We start from the raw sequence: 23,971 nt of genomic DNA, 5'->3' as shown, positions 1-23,971 counted from the left end.
AGCCCAGTGGAAGACTGCAAAATAGCCGACTGGCCTCACACAAATTCCAATCAAGACATGACTAATCTTTATATCAAGTGAGACCAAACAGGGCCAAATGAGATATTTTCCCAAATGTATAGCTTACTAGGTGAAACAAGAAAAGTAGGTCATATATAGGAATAACAAACAGTAGTTTGAAGCAGGAAAGGGATTTATTCTATGGGGGGGGCGGGGTCATTGGCCTTGATCTTGCGTAAAGGGCGCAATGGAATGATACAGTGGTGGGTCGAGCAAATTACGTTACCGAGTGGGGGGGAAAAAATGCATTGTAGGAGCCAATGAAATAGATCTATTTTTAAAAGGGAGTGGTTTCATGGGTTTCTATAACACGACGCACTTCCTTACCGGCATTTTAGTATGAACACGCGAAGTTGAACAGTCTTTGGTGTACTTACTAGATATTTATTTATTTATTGTGGAACGTGTTTACCTTTACTTTAAATATGCTTGGCCTGTGCCTTTATGTGCCTGTTCCGAATTCGGATGCGACTGAATTCGAGTATTTTGAGTCCAATGGACTACCATCAGAGTTGAAATCGCTCTTCAAATTGAGTGTGTTTCTACCTTCACAAGAGTTTTCTACTTATCGGAAATGGAGAAAGGTAAAACTTGCAGTATATTATTTTACTTGCATGTCTTTATGCTTCGGGGGGGTTCACATCAAGTTTTACATTTTGAGTGTTGGATTTGGCTATTCCTCAAAATTACACATTTTTGTAACGATCATACTGTCGTAGTTTCCTGGAAGTACAAACCCCTTCCTGTACTCGCGGTTTGTCACGGTTACCACAGTCAAAGTCAAAATGGCCTATAAAGTAACAATTCATAACTAAAATTTCCTTTTTGGTCTTAATTTAAAGTTGGGCATAAGGTTAACAGTGTGTTTACAGTTGGGTTTAAAATGACTTTTTAATAAATACATTTTATAAATGGGCTATGCGTTTGTCGAAAGGAAAAGTATAAACGGATTCTTTGGGACCTTTCCCAGATCGCGCTAAGGTTATTCAAACTCTACACCTACCCAGTACTCCCATGCAATTTAGTGCTCCTATCTGAACATAATGTTAAACATAATGATGTTCCTCAATATATTTTTTAAATGAATTACTTCATGAAGGTGTTAAAGTTCATTGCATAACTCAACTATTTATCATCAAAAGATCAAATAGTGCATAGATGGATTATTATTGTTTGGCTACACATTGATGGTTCCTAGGGCTTGCAAATTAAAACTATTGGCCAGCAAGACCCTCTTATTGATATAATCAAGTATCATTGACCTGGAGCCCTAAACCATCGGATTCAGGGTTGCAAATTAGCTTGAAGAAATCACTGGAAGATGATGGAATGATTAAATAACTGCATGCAAGACTTGGCTGGAGCTTCAAGACCCCCAAGACTGTTTGACCCACTTATCATAGGCAAGGCATGGTGTTGCTTGCAGAGTTTGGCGTTGTGGTTTGAGCCCTCATGTCTTCAGGGTTGGGTAATAGTGCCTGGGACATCTATCTATATCCGGCAAACTCACACTAAGCCTGTCTACCTAGTCTAAAATAGGGCCGGTGTTGATATTTGATTTACTGTATTGAACCACAGTATGTGACAGTGTTCCCATAGAGTACATTCATTCTATCCAGCCATATGTCACATTTGACAGTGAATGTAGGACAGGTTAGCCTAGATTTGAGTCAGCATGCTTTCAACATATGACCTTTGTGGTCTTTGCCTCTCAGAGACATTGCTGAAATGGTTTGTCGTGACTGGACATTAAGGTGTTGACACCATTGAGAATGACATTATTCACACATTACCCTCCTTCCAGGTGCTTACAATACATTCCATTAGTATTATCCCCATCCAGAAAAGCCCCCAGTCTTGGCTTTACTACAGTTGATTGATTTTCAATGGGCCCCTCTATAATGTCTGATAATAGAAAGCAGGTCAGTGTGCCTTGCCACTGTTGTCGATCATTTGGTTTTGTTTGCATCTGCAGAAAGCAGTGAAAAGTGCAGATAAGGACCTGGATGGGCAGATGGTCTTCGAGGAATTTGTGAACTATTTGCAAGATCATGAGAAAGACCTGAAACTTGTTTTCAAGAGCCTGGACAGAAGGAGAGCTGGTATGCAATTATCCACAAATCAGCTGTTACAGTTTGGGGACATGCCTTAGCTACCCTACAAATCAAATGTTTTGTTCTGATTTAGGTGGAATTCTGATTGGTGATGAATTGTCGTCTTCCATTGTGATTCAGGTAAAATATATTCTAAGGAGATCATGGAGTCACTCCAGGACCTTGGTGTTCACATATCACGACAGCATGCCGAGAAGATCCTACAAAGGTAAGATATTAGGATGGAGCAGTATTCCCTTAAGATTTTGGTCAATCTTGTCGGTATATCTTTTGTTACCAGTTTGATTCATATTCTCAAGAGTTTATGGTTTTGTTTTCAATTTTGTCAATAGCATGGATAAGAATGGCACAATGACCATCGACTGGAATGAGTGGAGCAACGACCCTCTGCTACAGCCCAAAGAGAACAACATCCCTGAGATCACCCTCTACTGGAAACACTCCACGGTGAGGAGGGTTGGAGGACGGGGGCTGTGAACTAGCTATCCACCAAGCAGGGAACAATTCTATTTCACATTAATTTGAGTACACTCTGTATCCACTGACAAAATCCCTGAAAGTTCAAAATTGTGAATGGGGATGTTAATCCTATTACATAGATTAACACTGTGAATGGACGTGCGTCACCAATTAAGTCTTATTAGTGTTTAAATAGGACAGGAACACTCAATGTAATGTCATGACTTACATGATTCATGAATTACCCCCTTGTATATCAAATGTTGATTACAATTTTAATTATCCCTCGTGTAAAATGTTTATTACGTTTGTAAAGTGTTAAGAGGACACTCAAATGATCCCCTCGGTATCCAGAAGCACTTTCACAGGACAGTGTGTTCTTGGGCAGCATGCGGGTGGGGTAATGAAATACAGTATGTCTTAATAAGAAAAGCCAGCTCTAAATCTTAGCCTGTTTACCTTTCCTATGTGTCGAGAGCTACAGAACAACATTTATAAGCCGAGCTGGGGGAAAAAGTATTCAGAAGCATTGCTTGGAGATGGGATGACCACCTAAAACAAAGACCTAGGAAAATGTCCCACGGCATTCACTCAAGTCACTTTGGCCTGACCATCTCATGCCAGTAGTGTTACTCACACTTATATAACATGATTTTAATATCAACTTGGCGATCATGAAATAGTTTTCAGCTGGTGATTCATCTCTGGCATGGTAAAGCTTCAGGGGGATAGAGCCTGTACTCTGACTTGGGCTTTGCAAAGGCACCTCTATAGGGACTTGTACCCAAAGCTATGTCTAGAGAGGGGAGTCTCGCTGGCTGACTCATTGTCATTATGTAATAGACAGCTTTACAAGAAGCGAACATGCACTCCATTCTATACCCTCAGCAGTCTGAACCATGACATCAAAGCACAAGCGCCCTTATGTTCTCTCTGGTTTGATATCAGATTACAAAGAAATGTCCCAGAAATAACAGAGCAGGAAACAACAGAATTCAACTTGCTTCCTAACACAGAACATGAAGTAATCACTGACCTAAAGCCTCATGACCGGTGACCTATGTTTTGAGGGATGAGGGCAGACACACACTGCACATTTCACTGTCAATACCACTCTTCCCTGTCCCAACCTCTAGATGAAAGGTTTGTGTATACATGGGGCCTTAGAAATCACATACACTGAAAAATGTCCAGTCACCCCTTTAAAAAAAAAAATTGTATAGCTTGACTATATTTATACTTCCAAACTGCTCTTAGATAACTCCAATGTCTTTTGGCCCAAAAGAGAAGCTAATAGTGTAAAGTAATACTCATGTTCTATATCTTTCTGCTCTCTGTAGCTCTTTGATGTAGGTGAGAATCTGATGGTGCCTGATGACTTCACAACAGAGGAAAAACTGACAGGAATGTGGTGGAGGCATCTGGTTGCAGGCGGAGGTGCAGGAGCAGTGTCCCGAACATTCACCGCCCCCTTAGACCGACTCAAAGTACTCATGCAGGTAAGAAGCCCTTGATCTACTGTCTTAATAGATAGTATGACAGCCCTGTATTCCCAACAACAGTTTGAGTCCAAGTAATGGTACACCTAGCCCTCAATTACCTATTCATTGATTACCTAAGAGCCATACATGGTTTAATGAGTACGTAGATTAGTGCCAGAACAGAGGGCAAGAGTCCTGGGGGCTGTTCGTTCCCACCGGCTCATTCAGCTGACCAATGTTAGTGGCTAAGAGCCAGCACATCGTCTCTGGTGAGTTGTGATTGGCTGCATCAGGAGAGATTAGATCTGCTTTTACGTGATAGCAATGTGGGGATCAGTAACCCGATTGGCGTTAATGGGTCTGTTTGAACAAGTCGTCTAGCGTAATCTTTGTGTTGGTACAACTGATACCAGAACACTGACTTGTTCCACACTGATTCCCCCCCCCCCGTTGAGCAAATATGTTCCCATTCTCAATGCCTATGCCTGATAACTGAAGAAATGTTATCAGAATAAAAGGCCCGACTTTCATGTAAATCATTAATTGTCGTCAATGGAAGACGTGCATGAACATTTGAGTTAAGCGCACAGATCTCAATTCAGAATACAGCCCTAATTGTGTTATTGTTCATGTGACTTCTGTATGATAAACATTGATATTCTTTATTTGTCAGGTCCATGGTTCCAGTAGCAACAACATGTGCATCATGAGTGGGCTCACCCAGATGATCAAAGAAGGTGGGATGAGGTCGCTGTGGAGAGGGAACGGAATGAACATCGTCAAAATTGCACCTGAAACAGCCCTTAAGTTCATGGCTTATGAGCAGGTATTTGCTCCTATATCATTTTCTTAATTTAGAGAATTTCTATTTCTATTATAAAAAATGATATATAAACCATTACTATAATTCCTTAATCTCAATTTCTGATGTGAGGACCAAGTTCATGTTCTAACCAGTGTCTGCCCCATCTTATTTTCTCTCCTTTTCAACTGAAACACTCTCTGGCACAGATCAAGCGTTTGATTGGCAGTGATAAGGAGACACTTGGCATCCTGGAGCGTTTTGTTGCTGGATCTATGGCTGGAGTCATCGCTCAGAGCACCATCTACCCCATGGAGGTGAGCAGCCATCAATCATCCCCCCCTAGCATAGACCTGGAATGATTACATCTATTATTGTTGTCCGGATAGAAAGGACAAAAATGCATGATTGATTTGCAAATAAGTTAGTATTGCCAATGTTTTCAATCTGATTACATGCCACCTGCTAGATTTTCATAGTCTTTCATTTCTGAACACAAGGTTCTGAAAACACGGCTTGCCTTGCGAAAGACAGGTCAGTACTCTGGCATCTCTGACTGTGCAAAGAAAATCTTCAGGAGAGAGGGACTGGGTGCCTTTTACAAGGGCTTTATCCCCAACATGATGGGCATCATCCCCTACGCTGGAATCGACCTGGCTGTGTATGAGGTAAGAAGAGACCCGGATATGACTTTACAGAGCTGTTTTCACTGCATTATATGCTCCATTTGGAATTCTCTGACTGTTCTTTTTTCCACAGACATTGAAGAACTCATGGTTAGAAAAGTGTGGTACCAAAAGTACTGACCCGGGAGTGTTAGTTCTGCTTGGCTGTGGCACAGTCTCCAGCTCCTGTGGTCAGCTGGCCAGTTACCCCCTAGCCCTGGTCAGGACCCGCATGCAGGCACAAGGTGAGACCTTCAACACTACACCTAATTTACACTGCTTAAATTATTTCAAATATATTAAATCTTCCTTATTTTATTGAGATGCAGTTATAAATAACTACCAGGTTTGCTGTTCCTTTGTATTCATCTTTGGCTCTAATGCTGACCGTGTGCCATGTCTCTCCTATAGCCATGATGGAGGGCAGCCCACAGATGACAATGTCAGGGCTCTTCAAACAAATCATTCAGACAGAAGGGGCCACTGGCCTCTACAGGGGCCTGGCCCCTAACTTCCTGAAGGTCATTCCAGCTGTCAGCATCAGCTATGTGGTGTATGAGAACCTGAAGATGTCGCTGGGAGTTAAGTCGCGATGAGAAGGTGACTCACGACATCTGAATTGTTCAGCTTTGAAAGCTGTGTGTGTGTGTGTGATCCCTCCAAGTTGAGGCTAAGGAATCATCTCATTCTGTGAATGCCAGAAGATGGAGTAGAACAAGGGACAATAGAATGAAAAGAAAAGGTATCAACTCTGTGAGCTGAAATGGAGGGGGGCGGCGTCCCTCAATATTGCTATTTCTACTATTATTTAATTGTTTATTTTAGAAGATCAATTGTTGAGTTATTACCAGAATTTGACAATGAATGTTGGTTAGCAACTCTATAATTGGGGACCAATTCTTGCTGTTGCCAGTTTGTGGTTTAGTGCCTCTGTAAGAATGTTCCTGTCTCTCTTTGGTTTCACTCAGTAAATTAGGCTATGCAACAGTGCAAACTACACCAGACTCATTAAGCAGAAACTACTTCAGTTATGCCCAATGCACAACAAATGTTTTTGACTAACATGATGTATTCAGACATTTTCCTTAGCATTAATGGTTTTTCTGAGTAGTTATTGGTTTGCCCCCCCACATTTGCCTGATATATTTGTTAATGTTCCATGAATATAAGGAATTGGGAAAAAGCGCGTGGTGATTATTTCCCCTTCTCACTTGGTGCAGATAGACAATTTATTCACACTGCCATTTATTTATTTTTTTTTATTGTCTGGGTATGACAGTTAAGAATGGCATGTCTGTTTTTTGTTCAGAACACAGCACTAACTGTCTTTATGTTCATAGGTTTGATTGTTATGGATAACTAACTGAAGAGACATATGTACAAGTATTGTGGGTGTGTTTGCAAAATAAGATCACATTGGCTTCTTATGCAATGTTGAAGAGCATGTATTTGTAAATGTTTTCAATGGAAACCATGCAATAAATTATTGCTTGAGTCCATCCTGCATATTTTTCACTTAATATATAACTGTAATAGTTTGTCCGTTTACATTTAGTTGTTTATTATGGAACTGCACAATAATTACTTCTGTGTTGAGTGCAAATCTCTGTATTTGAGCTCAAGTGAAGGACAGGAGAGTCTTGGTTGTCAGGACACTTAATCAATGTCTTTATACCTAAAACCAAACATGATTTTAGCGCTTTGAGAAGATCGATGAGCAATACTAATGCACTTTAATTCATACTGGAGACACTTTTGAGTGTTTTGCATTAACTTTAGATTGAAACTGGGAATTCACTTCAACTTTTGTAAATAATAATTTAATTATTAAACATTTTTTTTATGAACCATTTTGTACAATGTTCTTTGAGCAAATAAATTAAAAGTATTGTATAATATTCACGTGTATTTCTTGACTCCTTACGTGTGTACCCTTGTGGCTGGATATTCAATAAGGGTCTTTTATTAAAACGATTCCGATTTTAGAATTGACACCACCCTTCCCCCCCCCCCCCCCCCCCCCCATTGATTTCAGTACTACGTTTGACACCAACGACATGCAGTACCAAAACAGGAAGTCGCAAATAAAACTAGCTGGGTGACTTTGCTAGCTAGTGTTCGTTCAATCATGCAACGATGTTTAAAAACGTGTTTCGATCTGGTTTTCTAATTAGGACCGCACATGTCATCCTAACATGGGTTATTACACTGATACTATTCTTACATGACACCGGTAAGTTAGCTTCTCTTCGAGGCGAACCATATTGATTAGCCATTTAGTTCGCTAACGTTAGCTTACCAGGCAACACAGACTGGAGACTGTCACATTACGACAACAATACTATTGATAGCTTGCAGGCTAGATAAAGTAGTTGCTCTCAGCCATATATTTTAGTCACAGCGAATACAATAGTAATTTTAACAACACAACCTTCCACGTGTTGGATTTATGTGGTGTTTAAGTGAGTTTATATCTTGCCTGTTAAGATCTCCGAAGACAAAGGGAGAATGGAGAGTTGATGCAGCCTGTAGTGTTTTCCTTGCTGGTCCTGCTGTCAGTGATGCTGTATTTCACTGTCTCTCTGATGGACCCGGGCTTTGTTCTTTCTGACAGTGTTAAGGTGAGCCTTAACCCCCATCAACCCTGCCCCAAAACCCCTTTTGATAAGATGTATTCCATACTGATATTACACTATTTTTGCCTTTGAATGTGTGAGTATGGCCAGGGCTCAGGTGAAGAATTGGAGGAGATGATCCCTCAAAACCCCATACCTCGCCTGCGCCGGTGTGGCTACTGTCTGCTACAGGTAGGACAGCAGGTAGAATACCATCCAGTTGCAGTTAGATCATTAATAACTTATAACTATAATCTTGGATCACAGATGAGATGACATATTGGGGGTGTGCTATGTTGTTGTTAGTATGTATGACTCCTTGTTCTCTCCTCTTTGTCTCAAGCAGCAGCCCATGAGAGCTAAGCACTGCCAGGCCTGCAAACATTGTGTGCGGCGGTTTGACCATCACTGTCCGTGGATAGAGAATTGTGTGGGTGAGAGAAACCACCGCTGTTTCATCATCTATCTGGCTGTTCAGCTGCTTGCTCTACTCTGGGCACTGCAGATTGCTTGGTGAGTGTAGGTGATTTAACCTGATGAAAGTAGCTATGAGGTATTATTATTGCGATGTAGATGAAATACTATTTGTCCCACATACACAATAGTTCCCTTGTTGTATTATTGATGTCAATATAATTTGATGTACTCTGTCTTTCAGGTCAGGTTTCCATTCTTCTGACACTTGGAAACTGTGGCTCATTGTGAATGGGTTTCTGCTGGCATCGCTGTGTGTTGTAGGTGTGTTGTCCTTGGTGGTGGTCCTGCTCCTGGGCTGCCACCTCTTTCTGATCTCCATCAACTCCACCACCTGGGAGTTCATGTCCCGCCACCGGATCTCCTACCTGAAGAGCTACAGTGACGAGGAGAACCCCTTTGATCGTGGCATTCTCTGTAATCTGTGGGACTTCTTCTGCATGTGCCGAACTGTGGTGTGGGAGCAGGTGTACTACAGAGGGAGCCACAATCACGTCTGACCTCACTCTACAGACCACATGCCCATACCAGGCTATAGGATTAAGCCAGGGTCGTGGCACCTCGTAGGCCTTCCATTCTGCTTCCCCATCATTTAGATTTTTTGCAAAGTTGAAGTTGCCTAATGTTTTGATATTTATGTAATACATGGTTCTAGGTATTTTTTTTATTGTTTTGTTTAACTGAGTGACAGTTTATCGTGAGTCATTGAGTATGCTATTTTGCCATGTTGAACTAATGATGTACTGTAATATTGAAAGGTGTTGATCAAAAATGTTATGCATTAACTTTAGTACTCTGTTTTATAATATGTTGAAACGTTAGAATTTTTACCTGTATTCTTTGATAAAACTTTTCACTCTTTCATTAATTGGAAATAATGTATTCATATTTTTGTATTTATTGACATAGACAACACAATAAAACTAATGATTTCAACGAATATGCATTTTTCTCATTTACATTTCTTTGTTGTAATCCACATACATTCATACAGTAATGCATAATTATTAGCAGCAACTATTGAACCGTTTTATTAGCAAAATAAATACTATTTCTATCATAATCAACTATCAGCCTCTCACTTCACAATCTCACTCGTTATTGCATTAAGTGCTCAATCCCACAATATTGGTTTATTCATAAATATGGCTACCTTATTTAATGGCTTCTCTCATGAAAATGTCTACATAAAACTAAGTTCACAACAAGTGTGCCATGCACATTTTAGTCACACTAAAAATAATAAATTGGCTGGTAGGTAGAAGGTAGATATGTTAGTAGGAGTTAGTAGTTAAACACATTGGTAGGGAATGACTGGACCCAGGTATGAGAACATGGCATTTTTCATCTTCACACAGAACAACATTTTGAAAAGACATATTGTAACAGGAATAAACAGCCTTTTTCATTTGCTCAGTCAAGGCAGTGGGCAAAGCCTCTCACAGTGATGCATAGAAATGGCAGCGTGTACCTCTCTGAAGGGAACAGTTATCTGATAATAGCAAAATAAGCAAAGGCCACAAAGCATGCTCAAATTCTGTCCACATTAGACCTCTCATCAAATCCATTATGTTTCATAGATGGCAGCCAATTTATTTGAGTGAAATCCAGAGCATTACACACTAGTGTTAATGTTTGGATATCACTGGGTACTATAAACAATGAAACAGTCATAGAACCTGGCCGTCAGACGAATTCATTGCACAGAAATACCAGGGTTGCATTCAAATTACTTTCCACCTGCAGATATCCCATATCCTGCATGGTTAGGTTTGTTGATGATGGCTTTTGATGGCAGTGAGGACAGTCCGCCTCATCTACATGTACCATTGGGGCGAGCTACATTCAGTTATTGTCAGTTATGAAAAGGTTGTGCTATGGAACTGTTCATGCAACCGTTTCATGAGCTGGATGCAACCCTGGTCTCTGATTGCTTCATCCATGCAGGGCTGAGAAGTCAAAATCTGCGAAGGCCTCCTGCTGCTCAGGGGAGAGGCTGCAGGACACAGGAGGAGGTGACAGGATCGGCTGGAGACTCGTGAACTCGCTGTCAAAGTTACTGACATCCACAGACTCCTTAATTTTTGGCAGGAACGGAGGTTTCACTTTTTTAGCTAGCAGTGCATCCCAGTCTATAGTCTGTTTGTCAAATAGATACAGTACATATAGGTTAAATTGCAAAATATAAGTTATTTTCCTACAAGCATGTCAAATATAAGGTTGATGCATTTACAGTATATCTAAAAGCATTGATTGAAAATTATTTGATTTGAACTAAATTACCTTGAAGAATTTCTCTCCCTTGACTTCATTTGCGTCCCCTTCTCCGGCTCCCAGCCTTTTCTCTGGATTCCTCTTAAGAAGCTGCAGGGAGGAGGGGTTTGATTAGGGATCAGCATGTACAGACAGGGGGATGGTTAAAAACAAACACTGATATTTTCATAACAAAAGTATTTCTGAACGGTTTCCGAACGGTTTCCGAATATATAAAAAATATGAGAGACAGAATGAGCAGAGAAAGGGGAGGTTGTTACCTTTTGAATGATGGAGATGGAGTCTGGAGAGAGGCATCCAGGATACTGAACATCATCATTAACTATGCTGTCAAACACCTCCTCTTCATCTTCTCCTGGGAATGGAGACTGGCACAAAATGGAGAGAGGGAAGCCTTTATTCTGATATACGACCACCAGTCATTGAAACTATAAAGCATTACATTTCTGTGTATTTGTGCTGTTATTATTGATTTGTGACTGTTTTTGTTGTTGTTGTTGTTGTTGTTTACAAAAATCTATGACTGTGTTTTATGGAGTGTGTTTCTGGTCTGTTGATGACTTACTTCTCCCACAAGCATCTCAAAGATAAGGACGCCCATGCCCCACCAGTCCACAGCTCGTGTGTAGTTATCATCAGTAAGCACCTCAGGTGCCAGGAACTCTGGGGTTCCACAGAATGTTGATGTCCGGTCGCCATGCCCCATCCCTGCCAGTACAACAACAGATGGAGCAGCATTTAACTAAATGCTCACACACATACAATTTGTCATATGTAATTTCCACACATAACCACAAACCCTGTCGTAAGATATAATAAACCATAATTTTACCTTCTTTACAAAGTCCAAAGTCTGTGATTTTAACAAATCCGTCTGCATCCATCAGCAAGTTGTCTAACTTCAAATCTCTATGAAAAACACATGCAAATTAAATAAGCTGCAGCCAGAGCTGTATTAAGTGCTGGTTAATATGACTCATAGACACGACTCACCGATAAACTATCTTATTCAGATGCAGGAACTCTAGACCCAGCAAAACACAGGCTGAGTAGAACCTGTAACACAAAGAAAACACACATTTTCACTGTCCAAATAGTTTTTTAATGGCACGTGCATGTGTGTGTGTGTGTGTGTGTGTGTGTGTGTGTGTGTGTGTGTGTGTGGTGTGTGTGTGTGTGTGTGTGTGTGTGTGTGTGTGTGTGTGTGTATGTGTGTATGTGTGCGTGCTTGTCGGGTAAAACTCACCTGGTCTGCAACTCAGAGAAGACGTTATTATGGATGTGAATCATGAGGTCTCCTCCTGGTGAGTACTCCATGACAAAACAAACATGCTCACTGGTCTGGAAACAGCCGTGCAGGTTGACCAGGAAAGGGTGCCTCGATGCGTTGATCATCTCGAAGATCCTCCTCTCACACATAAGACTGTGAAGGCATCAGAAAGAGCATTTCTTACTGTAAATAAGTTATTATCTGTGGGTAAGGTGAGCAAGCCTATTCATTGTATGGTATATGTCCCAATAAAGAACATTAACCTGTCCACTTCATCACGGGTTACAATATCCCTCTTCTTCAAGGCTTTAATGGCATAGAGTTTTCCTGTCTTCTTAAACTCAGCTAGAAGTACCTGGATAGGGTGAACATTGGCGTACATGAAGCAGTAGGTTGTGCAAAATCATATAGTACTGTAATATAATGTCGTGTTGGCAAAAAAGTCTGGACCTTTCCAAAGTGTCCTCTTCCCAGGACAGAGATACATTTGAAATCTTCCATCTGCATCCTTGTTCTCTCTGTGTAGTTTTCAATGGAGGACTGAAAAGAGACAGACAGATATGCTACGAAGGTAGAATCATGAAGAAATCAAGGCCAGTCATTTATTCAAATAGCAAGTCTACCAATGCACTATATGCAGTTTACTTTAACAAGATGACAATAGACTGGAACCACCATTTTATGTTTAGTGGAGCTGGTATGGGTGTTCACCTCTTTTTCTGTCAGAGTAGGCATAGGTGGTGTTTTCTGTGCTGTTGACACCGTGTTGGGGATGTTTCTTCCTTGGTCAACGCTAAATGTTTTAAATGCTAAACGCTCCTCACTTATGTTAAGACTAATCACCGGCACTTCACTGCAGATATAGAGAAACACAGTGATGGTCATATATTCAGGGAAATCATGCAATGATAAAGATATTACATATACTCCCATAACCAAATATTCTTATAAATACACTACACTAAATACTTATTTTACTGTTTCTACTAAGTTCTTAATTGTGTTTCCATGGGCAGCACTGTGTTCTTTCTCACCCTGGCAGTAGGGGGGTTGACCGAGTGGCCTTATTGGTAGAAGGTGGGGGGTTGACCACACCATCAGAGGAAGTAGACGGACTCAAAGTGGTAAAGGAACATTGAGGCAGGACACTCATCATCAGATGACCCCATGTGGCAAAGTTCATGTTCATCTGGGCAGCACGAAGGAAGTTCTTCCCTGAGTGGAGGGACAGGAACACCCATCAACACTTATCATCAACAGTAACATGAGTAGGTCTATTTGATCTGTGACCGCAGACAGGTTACATACAGTACCTTTCTCTTTTGTGAAAATGCACCTCTGACGCCTTAGTTTGGGTTGGCGCTCAATCACAGGGTTGACAAACGTAATCTGCAAAGCCACCAGAAAAACAAGTAGCTTGTTACATATGGGTATCTGGTTGATAGACCGAACTCTGGCGAAGCCATCTCACATTCAGAAATATAAAGGAATCAGACCTCAGTGAAGAGTGTTCCCTGGGGCTCCAGGCACAAACACAGGGTATGTTGTTGGTTGTCCAGGAACTCTTCCAGGCGCAGGTACTTGACTGCACACATCACCCTCCAGTCTTGCCAGAAGATCCCAATCTCCAGCTCCCGAGACTGTGGGGGCACAAAGATGAAATACATGTGCAATCTCCCAACTGGGAAATGATATGGTATTTTACCAATACAGACAATTTCAGACTATGTACAACAATTCCATAGAGTTCCCATACAACCAGTTATGTGAAGTACAATGGTTCCTCCTGGTGTTCAGTTAAAAGAACTCTGCCTCAACCAGTCACCTCTTCCACTTCAACTGGTTGTATCAATTTCCCACTCCATTGACACTACTTACCCGCTCCAGTTGGATACTGAAGCTTTGTCTCCAGGCCTGCTTGCTCAAAGGTCTCCAATGGGTGCGACCCACCACTCTGTTATCCAGTTTCAACACTGCACTTATCTCCACTGCCAGACAGAAAGTCTGATATTACTGTCCTATACTGTACTTCCATGACTACAATAACATTTAGGAGAGATGGTTCTACAGGTACAGTACTTGGGATATTCAAATGCAACAACCACAGCTTCAACACAAAGTCACTGGCCCTCTGGGCACTAACCCTAATACGATACAGACGCAGTACACTCCCCTGCAGAAGAGGAGGTAGTGGATGTTGAATCTAACACTAAAGAGTTGAGTAGGGCTAAGGTCCTTTATATGGGGACTTACAGGAGAGGTTTTCTGTGTGATCAGGTTGGCTGTTGACAGTGAAATCTGGTGGGCTATCCGGAGAAGACGATCCACTGGTTATTTGGCCTCGTCCTGGCAGTGATTTCAGCAAGTCCTCACATCCCAGAAGCATGACCTCAAGTGTGCCTGTAAAATATTACATGTATCAGGAGAACAGGCCTTAAAATAAACATTATCATTCTGCTTCCATAAACAGACATACAATACCTGTAAGGTTTGAAGAGAGTAGTTACCTGTTAGGGAGGCCGGCTTGAGAAAGGATGAGGAGGTGGAGGAGGGGAAGGAGCAAAGTAGGCAATTTTGCTGTTGTCCCTCGGGGGGTGGGGATACTGTAGGGAGCCCCTGTTTGGTGACAGGCTCCCGGAGAGCCTCCTGAGATGACTCCCCCAGGCGGTGCTCCAGAGAAAGTCGCAGAAGATCTAGCTTCTGAGAAGAGTCTTGCACACGGGACCGGGCCTGGTAGAGAGATTTATGCATTTTCTCATACATGCATAGCACAGGCACAAAAACAAATGTTCTAACCAAGACTATTTCCACTCTCAAACTAACTAATTGTACAAAATATTCAATTAGTCCCTCTGAAATTATACTAATTTTGTAGGTTGTTTTTAGAATGTTTTTAAATAGAATTGTAAAACAATAATAGTTTATAGATACATCCTAGCTAGCCCACCTCAGCCAGGGCCAATTGGTCCTGGGATGGCAGCTCCTCAAGCTGCTTCACCACATCCCTGGCCACCTTCACCACCTCTGTCTCTCTCTGGACATAGTGTTTTAACTCAGCCACATGGATGTCCAGGGGATTTACACCCACTGGGGTACTTCCTTCTGGATCAATGATGCATGAGAAAACAGGCCAAGTTAAGACTTAGACTGCAAAGAGAAAGCATTATGATATATCCTCACACAGATAATACAGTTGTCATTTTCAGTGGTCTTACATTTTTAATAATCATACAGTGAGGGAAAAAAGTATTTGATCCCCTGCTGATTTTGTACGTTTGCCCAATGACAAAGAAATGATCAGTCTATAATTTTAATGGTAGGTTTATTTGAACAGTGAGAGACAGAATAACAACAAAATAAACCTGAAAAACGCATGTCAAAAATGTTATAAATTGATTTGCATTTTAATGAGGGAAATAAGTATTTGACCCCCTCTCAATCAGAAAAATGTCTGGCTCCCAGTTGTCTTTTATACAGGTAACGAGCTGAGATTAGGAGCACACTCTTAAAGGGAGTGCTCCTAATCTCAGTTTATTACCTGTATAAAAGACACCTGTCCACAGAAGCAATCAATCAATCAGATTCCAAACTCTCCACCATGGCCAAGACCAAAGAGCTCTCCAAGGATGTCAGGGACAAGATTGTAGACCTACACAATGCTGGAATGGGCTACAAGACCATCGCCAAGCAGTTTGGTGAGAAGGTGACAACAGTTGGTGCGATTATTCGCAAATGGAAGAAACACAAAAGAACTGTCAATCTCCCTCGGCCTGGGGCTCCATGCAAGATCTCACCTCATGGAGTTGCAATGATCATGAGAACGGTGAGGAATCAGCCCAGAACTACACGGGAGGATCTTGTCAATGATCTCAAGGCAGCTGGGACCATAGTCACCAAGAAAACAATTGGTAACACACGACGCCGTGAAGGACTGAAATCCTGCAGCGCCCGCAAGGCCCCCCTGCTCAAGAAAGCACATATACATGCCCGTCTGAAGTTTGCCAATGAACATCTGAATGATTCAGAGGACAACTGGGTGAAAGTGTTGTGGTCAGATGAGACCAAAATGGAGCTCTTTGGCATCAACTCAACTCGCCGTGTTTGGAGGAGGAGGAATGCTGCCTATGACCCCAAGAACACCATCCCCACCGTCAAACATGGAGGTGGAAACATTATGCTTTGGGGGTGTTTTTCTGCTAAGGGGACAGGACAACTTCACCGCATCAAAGGGACGATGGACGGGGCCATGTACCGTCAAATCTTGGGTGAGAACCTCCTTCCCTCAGTCAGGGCATTGAAAATGGGTCGTGGATGGGTATTCCAGCATGACAATGACCCAAAACACACGGCCAAGGCAACAAAGGAGTGGCTCAAGAAGAAGCACATTAAGGTCCTGGAGTGGCCAACCAGTCTCCAGACCTTAATCCCATAGAAAATCTGTGGAGGGAGCTGAAGGTTCGAGTTGCCAAACGTCAGCCTTGAAACCTTAATGACTTGGAGAAGATCTGCAAAGAGGAGTGGGACAAATTCCCTCCTGAGATGTGTGCAAACCTGGTGGCCAACTACAAGAAATGTCTGACCTCTGTGATTGCCAACAAGGGTTTTGCCACCAAGTACTAAGTCATGTTTTGCAGAGGGGTCAAATACTTATTTCCCACATTAAAATGCAAATCATTTTATAACATTTTTGACATGCGTTTTTCAGGATTTTTTTGTTGTTATTCTGTCTCGCAGTGTTCAAATAAACCTACCATTAAAATTATAGACTGATCATTTCTTTGTCATTGGGCAAACGTACAAAATCAGCAGGGGATCAAATACTTTTTTCCCTCACTGTACCAGCATATAAAATAGCGAGCAAAACAAACACTGGAACTACAGAGCATCGGAAAGTATTCAGACATCTTTGCTTTTTCCACATTTTGTTATGTTACAGCATTATTCTAAAATGTATTAAATAGTTTTTTTCCTCATTAATCTACACACAATATCCCAAAATGACAAAGCAAAAACAGGCTTTTAGAAATGATTGCAAATTAATAAAAAATAAAACACTGAAATATCACATTTACAATAAGTATTCAGACCCTTTATTGAGTACTTTGTTGAAGCACCTTTGGCAGCATTACAGCCTTGTGTCTTCTTGGGTATGATGCTACAGGCTTGGCACACCTGTATTTGGGGAGTTCTCTCATTTTTCTCTACAGGTCCTCTCAAGCTCTGCCAGGTTGGATGGGGAGCATCATGGCACAGCTATTGTTAGGTCTCTCCGGAGATGTTCGATCAGGTTCAAGTCCGGGCTCTGGCTGGGCCACTCAAGGACATTGAGAGACTTGTCCCGAAGCCATTCCTGCGTTGTCTTGGCTGTGTGCTTAGGGTCATTGTCCTGTTGGAAGGTGAACCTTCACCCCAGTCTGAGGTCCTGAGCGCTCTGGAGCAGGTTTTCATCAAGGATCTCTCTGTACTTTTCTCTGTTCATCTTTCTCTGGATCCTGACTAGTCTACCATACCCTGCCGCTGAAAAACATTCCCACAGCATGATGCTGCCACCATCATGCTTCACCATAGGGATGGTATTGGTCAGGTGATGAGCGGTGCCTTGTTTCCTCCAGACGTGACGCTTGGCATTCAATCTTGGTTTCATCAGACCAAAGAATCTTGTTTCTCATTGTCTGAGAGTCTTTTAGGTGCCTTTTGGTAAAGTGCAAGTGGGCTGTCATGTGCCTTTTACTGAGGAATGGCTTCCATCTGGCCACTAATACTGTAAAGGCCTGATTGGCGCTGAAGAAATGGTTGTCCTTTTGGAAGGTTCTCCCATCTCCACAGAGAAACTGTGGAGCTCTGTCAGAGTGACCATCGGGTTCTTGGTCACCTCCCTTCTCCCCCGATTGCTCAGTTTGCCTGGGCGGCCAGCTCTAGGAAGTCTTGGTGGTTCCAAACTACTTCCACTTAAGAATGAAGGAGGCCACTATGTTCTTGGGGAAAATATTCTGTCCTCTTCCGCAGGTCTATGCCTCGACACAATCCTATCTCTACAGACCATTCCTTTAGACCTCATGGCTTGGTTTTGGCTCTGTCAGCTGTGGAGCCTTATATAGACAGATATGTGTCTTTCCAAATCATGTCCAATCAATTTAATTTACCACAGGTGGACTCCAATCAAGTTGTAGAAACATCTCAAGGTTGATCAATGGAAACAGGATGCACCTGAGCTCAATTTCGAGTCTCATAGCAAAGGATCTGAATACTTATGTAAATAAGGTATTTCTGTTTTTTATTTTTAATAATAACCTGTTATCACTTTGTCATTATGGGGTATTGTGTGTAGATTGATGAGTAAAAACATTTACTTAATCAATTTTAGAATAAGGCTGTAACGTAACAAAATGTGGAAAAAGTAAAGGGGTCTGAATACTTTTCGAATGCACTGTACCTAACAAATTATAGTAAGATACAAGGCAGTAACCTATCTGATGGCAGTTCAATCCTGATAGCATTTTAAATTCTGTGCAAAGATGTGGATTGAGTTAACTGTATACTGTAACCATGATCACCTAACTAAACTGTACCATAAAGCTCTGACCTCCATGATTGGTGCTGTCATGGTTGCTGCTCCCATCCCCAACACCAGTCTGGGTGACTTTGATAATCTGCATTCGGATCAGCTCGATCTTGGAACGGCTGTCCTGCAGCATCTGCTGAGCTGTAGACAGCATCTCCAGATCCTGGAAAGTGATAATAACACCAACACAATGATGCGGAAACACACCCAGTCCAGTACAGTACACCTGAACAAAACCTGATCCATGTTTATTGATCCAAGGAAAGAAATACTCTGATAGTCTGTCTGACTCATAAAATAGTGGTGAATGAGAAACTGAAAAACAAGAAGCATCTGTGTAAGTCTCAGCTCTGCCCGTGTCCAATCTGAAAAAATGGATGTATGAGCTAAAATAATAATACAAACATGCCTAAACCAGGTGAAAACAGTAGTATGACCATGCACTTCACTAACCTCGGAGCACTCCTGTCTCTCCTTGCTGAATAAGGGCTAATTTGTCATCCTCTTGGCCACAGGAGGGCTTCTCACATTGCACCTCTCCACCTTCACTATCCTTGAAAACACAACAAGTCCTCTACTGTTGTTATTGCAGAGAGCATCAGTGGCAAACAAGCAGGCAGGGTTCCTCCTGAAGCTGCTTTACATCTTGTGAATCTGGTCACACAGCAGTCTTTCCTTGTGTTTGTTTTCGCCTCTCTGCTGACTGCTCTGCAAAATCCCTCTTCCACTGCATCCTGTTCTCCTCTTCTTTCTGTTACTAATCACTCTCTCACCCCTCCCTCTCTCTCTCTCTCTCTCTCTCTCTCTCACTGTGTTTTTCCTGTGTAGGCTTCCTGCAGGGGTGGCAGGGATCCCTCTGCTGTGCCAACACTGCTGTTAGTCTGTGAGTGCTGATGTCCCTGTCCAGGCTCAGCATTGGCCAGTGCAGAACCACATGTTCCTCTCTGTCACCAACCAAAGACAAACACAGAGACGCTCTCCACAGGACAGGCAGAGAGTATCCAGCTAGAGTCTTTCTAAACCCATTCCAGCATGGGGGAGCGCCTGGGACATACATCAAATGCTCCTGGGAGTCAGCTGCAGCTCTTTATGCAGAAGGACATGTCTTTAAGTCCAGTTTTAAATGGGATGCATGCAGTGTAATAATTGTAAAAATATGTGCACTTATAAAATAGCTTAATGTTATAATTTTTACACTATGCTAGGAGAAGTGTGGGATAAGCACTGGGTGACAGATGTAAGAACGAGCAAGGAATTACTATGTTCAGCTAAACGTTGGCAAGGCAGCCAGGGACCAAAATATTTTTTTTAGGGGCCATCAAATCAGGTGACTATATGGTTGATTTTGCAAATACGGGCACTTTTGGATGTTAAATGTTATTTAAAATGAAACCTCTTGAACTGCTTTTTATCTATCTGAATATTTTCTTCACTCTGTCTGGAAACAAGATCTAATAGTGGCTGAGACCATTCTATTTAAGAATATAACGATTTTTATTGGTTTCCCCAAATACCAGAGGGAAAATGTCACTACCACCACGTCATAAGATTTGCTATTTTAGTTGAAAAGAAAATTACAGAAATTGTTAATATAACATTTCAATTTTTTTTTAGATCATGTATTTTTTTACTATTTTGAGGTTTTCTTAATTATATGTATTCATCATGTCTAAATGTCCATATATGCCATGATGATACTCAGGAACATGTATTTACCACATCAAAATATCAATTTTTTACATTATTTTAGAAATGAAGGTTCACATATGGGAAAAATCATCAATATCAATTGTAATTTAACACAACTTTTCCTCATAAATATGTACCGTGATGGTAACGACTTAGCATTGTTGTAATGACTTAGCATTGTCGTAAATATCCTCTGGTCTGATGAAACAAAAATAAAACTGTTTGGCCATAATGACCATTGTTATGTTTGGAAGAAAAAGGGGGACGCTTGCAAGCCGAAGAACACCATCCCAACCGTAAAGCATGGGGGTGGCAGCATCATGTTGTGGGGGTGCTTTGCTGCAGGAGGTACTGGTGCACTTCACAAAATAGATGGCATTATGAAGCAGGAAAATGATGTGGATATATTGAAGCAACATCTCAAGACATCAGTCAGGAAGTTAAAGCTTGGTCGCAAACGGATCTTCCAAATGGACAACGACCCCAAGCATACTTCAAAAGTTGTGGCAAAATGGCTTAAGGACAATAAAGTCAAGGTATTGGAGTGGCCATCACAAAGCCCTGACCTCAATCATATAGAAAATTTGTGGGCAGAACTGAAAAAGCGTGTGCGAGCAAGGAGGCCTACAAACCTGACTCAGTTACACCAGCTCTGTCAGGAGGAATGGGCCAAAATTCACCCAACTTATTGTGGAAAGTCCCTCATGTATGTCTGCAATGGGCTGTATTGAGCTAGGAGATGGCTGCGGTGCTGAGCAGGTGGAAGTGGAGGTTGTGCTTTGTCTGCTTCTGTTTATTGAATTATTACGGTCTATGGGCCAAAACAATCACATAGATGTGGAGTCATTTGAGGGGCAGTTAGGTCATCATTCTGAAGCTGTAAGACTTCAGGTGAGTGTGGTGGTGTGTTCCTTGACAGGTATGACTCCATAACCACTATTTTCTGGTAGTTGATCTTCTGTTTCTTTGGTTTATTTCCTATGGCCTCCTTTTTTTAATTTTTTCTCGCTGGGAAAGTTGTGAGATGGATTTCAGTTCAACACTTTATTTTCTCTTGAGGTATTGCACGATGTCCTCCGAAGTCGGTCCCTCTCCTTGTTCGGGCAGCGTTCGGCGGTCGACGTCACCGGTCTTCTAGCCATCGCCGATCCACCTTTCATTCTCCATTTGTTTTGTCTTGTCTTCCCACACACCTGGTTTCAATCCCATCAATTACATGTTGTGTATTTAACCCTCTGTTCCCCACATGTCCTTGTCCAGTATTGTTTGTTTGTAAGTGCTTGCGCACGTTATGTTCTGGTGTGCGTCGGGTTATGTACCCATTTCTTATTGTTCTGTAATCCGGTGGGTTTTTATTATTAAACTGAGCCATTGGAACCACAGTTTTTGCTCTCCTGCATCTGACTTCTCTGCTGCCAGTACGCACCCCTTACAGGTATCTTTCTTTTTGTTTCTTAAAAGATACTCCTGGTATCTTAAAGGATCTTGTTTGATTTTGTTAATATACACTACATGAACCAAAGTATGCGGACACCTGCTCTTCGAACATTTCATTCCGAAATCATGGGCATTAACATGGAGTTGGTCACCCCTTTACTGTTATAACAGCCTCCATTCTTCTTGGAAGGCTTTCCACTAGATGTTGGAACATTGCTGCAGGGACCTTCCTCCATTCAGCCACAAGAGCATTAGAGAGGTCGGGCACTGATGTTGGGCGATTAGGCTTGGCTCGCAGTCTGCGGTCCAATTCATCCCAAAGGTGTTCAATGAGGTTGATGTCAGGGTTCTTTGCAGGTCGGTCAAGTTCTTCCACCCCGATCTCGACAAACCATTTCTGTATGTCATTGTGTTCTGTAACGTTAAGGTTTCCCTTCACTGGGCCTAGACGGAATCATGAAAAACAGCTCCAGACCATTATTCCTCCTCTATCAAACTTTACAGTTGGCTCTATGCATTTGGGCAGGTAGCGTTCTCATGGCATCCGCCGAACTCAGATTCGTCCGTCGGACTGCCAGATGATGAAGCGTGATTCATCACTCCAGAGAACGCTCCAGAGTCCAATGGCAGCTAGCTTTACACTACTCCAGCAGACGCTTGGCATTGCGAATGGTGATCTTATGCTTGTGTGCGGCTGCTCTGCCATGGAAACCCATTTCATGAAGCCTTCGACGAACAGTTATTGTGCTGACCTTGCTTCCAGAGGCAGTTTGGAACTTGGTAGTGAGTATCGCAACCGAAGACACACTTTTTACGCGCTTCAGCCCTCTGTGGTCTATCACTTGGCGACTGAGCCGTTGTTGCTCCTAGATGTTTCCACTTCATAATAACAGCACTTACAGTTAACCGGGGGCAGCTCTAGCAGGGTAGAAATTTGACGAACTGACTAGTTGGAACGGTGGCATCCTATGACGGTACCAGTTGAAAGTCACTGAGCTCTTCAGTACGGGCCATTCTACTGCCAATTTTGTCTATGGAGATTGCATGGCTGTGTGCTCTATTTTATACACCTTTCAGCAACAGGTGTTGGTGAAATAGCCGAATCCACTAATTTGAAGGGGTGTCCACATACTTTTGCAAATATAGTGTATGTCCTTGTCAGTAACCATAGTAAGTCACATAAATAGACATCAAAATCCCTCAATCATCCTAACATAATACAAAATGTAATGGTCTTATTTAGCAAATAAGTATTCAATTTCAATTTAACCATGATAATATGTGTAGTTTGTGTGTCTTTTCAGGTCTTAATGTAAGTAAAAACGTATGAACTAATACATTTTGTCATTACCATCACATTCTGTCCTTACCATCACAGTTCATTATGTGGTGGTAATGACCTGTGGTGGGAATTACATTTCTACAGTATTTGGTTATAAATAGCTGGGATTCTAGCATGCTAACTCCAGTTGAACTGCTAGCATACAATGTGTCCTATATACACATAATTAAAACAATTTACATTTTTTTACATAATTTGATGAAATTATATCCTATTTGGTCATGTGAGTCTCCCTCCATGACATCCATCCACTGTCGCTATTCATATCCATGGTAACCAAGTACACAAACGTTTGAAAAAACATTATTATGTAATTTGCTTGTCGTGGTGGTAATGACACAATACTGACACAATGATGCAGTGATGTAAACTATTTTATATTTTCCTTTTAGGCCTATTTAAAAAACGCATTACCAAGGACACCAAGATTTTTGCAGGGGTTATATATGTTCTTTTTAAAGTATATGTCCACATAACCTGAAACAAATACATTTCCCTTTGCAGCAGGGTACGGTAGGAGGGCAAATGCGACGACAAAATAAATAGACCTATTTTAAAGTGAAACTGTTAGCTGTGATAATTTGAATGTACGTGATTATGTAAATTAATTCAACATTTTACAAAGACGTTGTTGATGTAAAATCCCGCCTTTTCGAAGTTAATCTCACCTATGAGACAGCAACACTAGAACCCAGCATGCATACTTGTTCTCGAGAGGCGGAGCCCA

General features: G+C 41.7%; 3 protein-coding genes across 8 annotated transcripts; 2 read left to right on the top strand and 1 right to left on the bottom strand.

Moving 5' to 3' along the window:
- Positions 1-377: 377 nt before the first annotated feature.
- On the top strand, positions 378-7,479 carry LOC106585451 (mitochondrial adenyl nucleotide antiporter SLC25A25-A). Its single transcript, XM_014171664.3, has 10 exons — positions 378-644; positions 2,036-2,162; positions 2,295-2,382; positions 2,507-2,621; positions 3,974-4,132; positions 4,788-4,940; positions 5,126-5,233; positions 5,417-5,584; positions 5,676-5,826; positions 5,993-7,479. Exons 1-10 carry the CDS (start codon positions 486-488, stop codon positions 6,175-6,177), a joined length of 1,413 nt encoding a protein of 470 aa, XP_014027139.1. The 5' UTR covers positions 378-485; the 3' UTR covers positions 6,178-7,479.
- Positions 7,480-7,628: 149 nt separating this feature from the next.
- Positions 7,629-9,610, top strand: zdh12 (Probable palmitoyltransferase ZDHHC12). 6 transcript variants are annotated; one of them, XM_014171382.3, is made up of 5 exons: positions 7,629-7,814; positions 8,069-8,202; positions 8,308-8,388; positions 8,543-8,709; positions 8,855-9,610. In XM_014171382.3, the coding sequence occupies exons 1-5, from the start codon at positions 7,718-7,720 to the stop codon at positions 9,168-9,170; spliced, it is 795 nt and encodes a 264-aa protein (XP_014026857.1). In that variant the 5' UTR covers positions 7,629-7,717; the 3' UTR covers positions 9,171-9,610.
- LOC106585453 (serine/threonine-protein kinase N2) lies at positions 9,551-15,321 on the bottom strand. The gene is made up of 17 exons (XM_014171673.3): positions 15,162-15,321; positions 14,722-14,944; positions 14,468-14,614; positions 14,093-14,202; positions 13,711-13,854; positions 13,528-13,603; positions 13,249-13,429; positions 12,926-13,067; positions 12,665-12,754; positions 12,478-12,569; positions 12,191-12,367; positions 11,938-12,000; positions 11,777-11,853; positions 11,510-11,652; positions 11,205-11,312; positions 10,954-11,034; positions 9,551-10,809 (listed from the first exon to the last, which is right to left on the bottom strand). Exons 3-17 carry the CDS (start codon positions 14,598-14,600, stop codon positions 10,606-10,608), a joined length of 1,821 nt encoding a protein of 606 aa, XP_014027148.2. The 5' UTR covers positions 14,601-14,614; positions 14,722-14,944; positions 15,162-15,321; the 3' UTR covers positions 9,551-10,605.
- Between the last annotated feature and the right edge of the window lie 8,650 nt (positions 15,322-23,971).

This window comes from Salmo salar, chromosome 24 (genome assembly GCF_965601325.2).
Source record: "Salmo salar chromosome 24, fSalSal1, whole genome shotgun sequence".
NCBI classification, from domain to species: domain Eukaryota; kingdom Metazoa; phylum Chordata; class Actinopteri; order Salmoniformes; family Salmonidae; genus Salmo; species Salmo salar.
This window is presented reverse-complemented; position numbering and strand designations above follow the sequence as displayed.

What these genes read in the sequence shown, in the direction of transcription:
- LOC106585451 (XM_014171664.3), top strand. Translation starts at nt 486, where the DNA reads ATGCTTGGCCTGTGCCTTTATGTGCCTGTTCCGAATTCGGATGCGACT. An exon ending in TCTACTGGAAACACTCCACG is followed by an intron (nt 2,622 to 3,973) that starts GTGAGGAGGGTT and finishes TGCTCTCTGTAG; the next exon opens with CTCTTTGATGTAGGTGAGAA. An exon ending in TCGACCTGGCTGTGTATGAG is followed by an intron (nt 5,585 to 5,675) that starts GTAAGAAGAGAC and finishes TTTTTTCCACAG; the next exon opens with ACATTGAAGAACTCATGGTT.
- zdh12 (XM_014171379.3), top strand. Translation starts at nt 7,718, where the DNA reads ATGTTTAAAAACGTGTTTCGATCTGGTTTTCTAATTAGGACCGCACAT. An exon ending in TGCTACAGGTAGGACAGCAG is followed by an intron (nt 8,401 to 8,542) that starts GTAGAATACCAT and finishes TGTCTCAAGCAG; the next exon opens with CAGCCCATGAGAGCTAAGCA. An exon ending in TGGGCACTGCAGATTGCTTG is followed by an intron (nt 8,710 to 8,854) that starts GTGAGTGTAGGT and finishes TCTGTCTTTCAG; the next exon opens with GTCAGGTTTCCATTCTTCTG.
- LOC106585453 (XM_014171673.3), bottom strand. Translation starts at nt 14,600, where the DNA reads ATGCTTCTGGGATGTGAGGACTTGCTGAAATCACTGCCAGGACGAGGC. An exon ending in CTACTCTGACAGAAAAAGAG is followed by an intron (nt 12,755 to 12,925) that starts GTGAACACCCAT and finishes GTCTCTTTTCAG; the next exon opens with TCCTCCATTGAAAACTACAC. An exon ending in CCATCTCCATCATTCAAAAG is followed by an intron (nt 11,035 to 11,204) that starts GTAACAACCTCC and finishes TCCTCCCTGCAG; the next exon opens with CTTCTTAAGAGGAATCCAGA.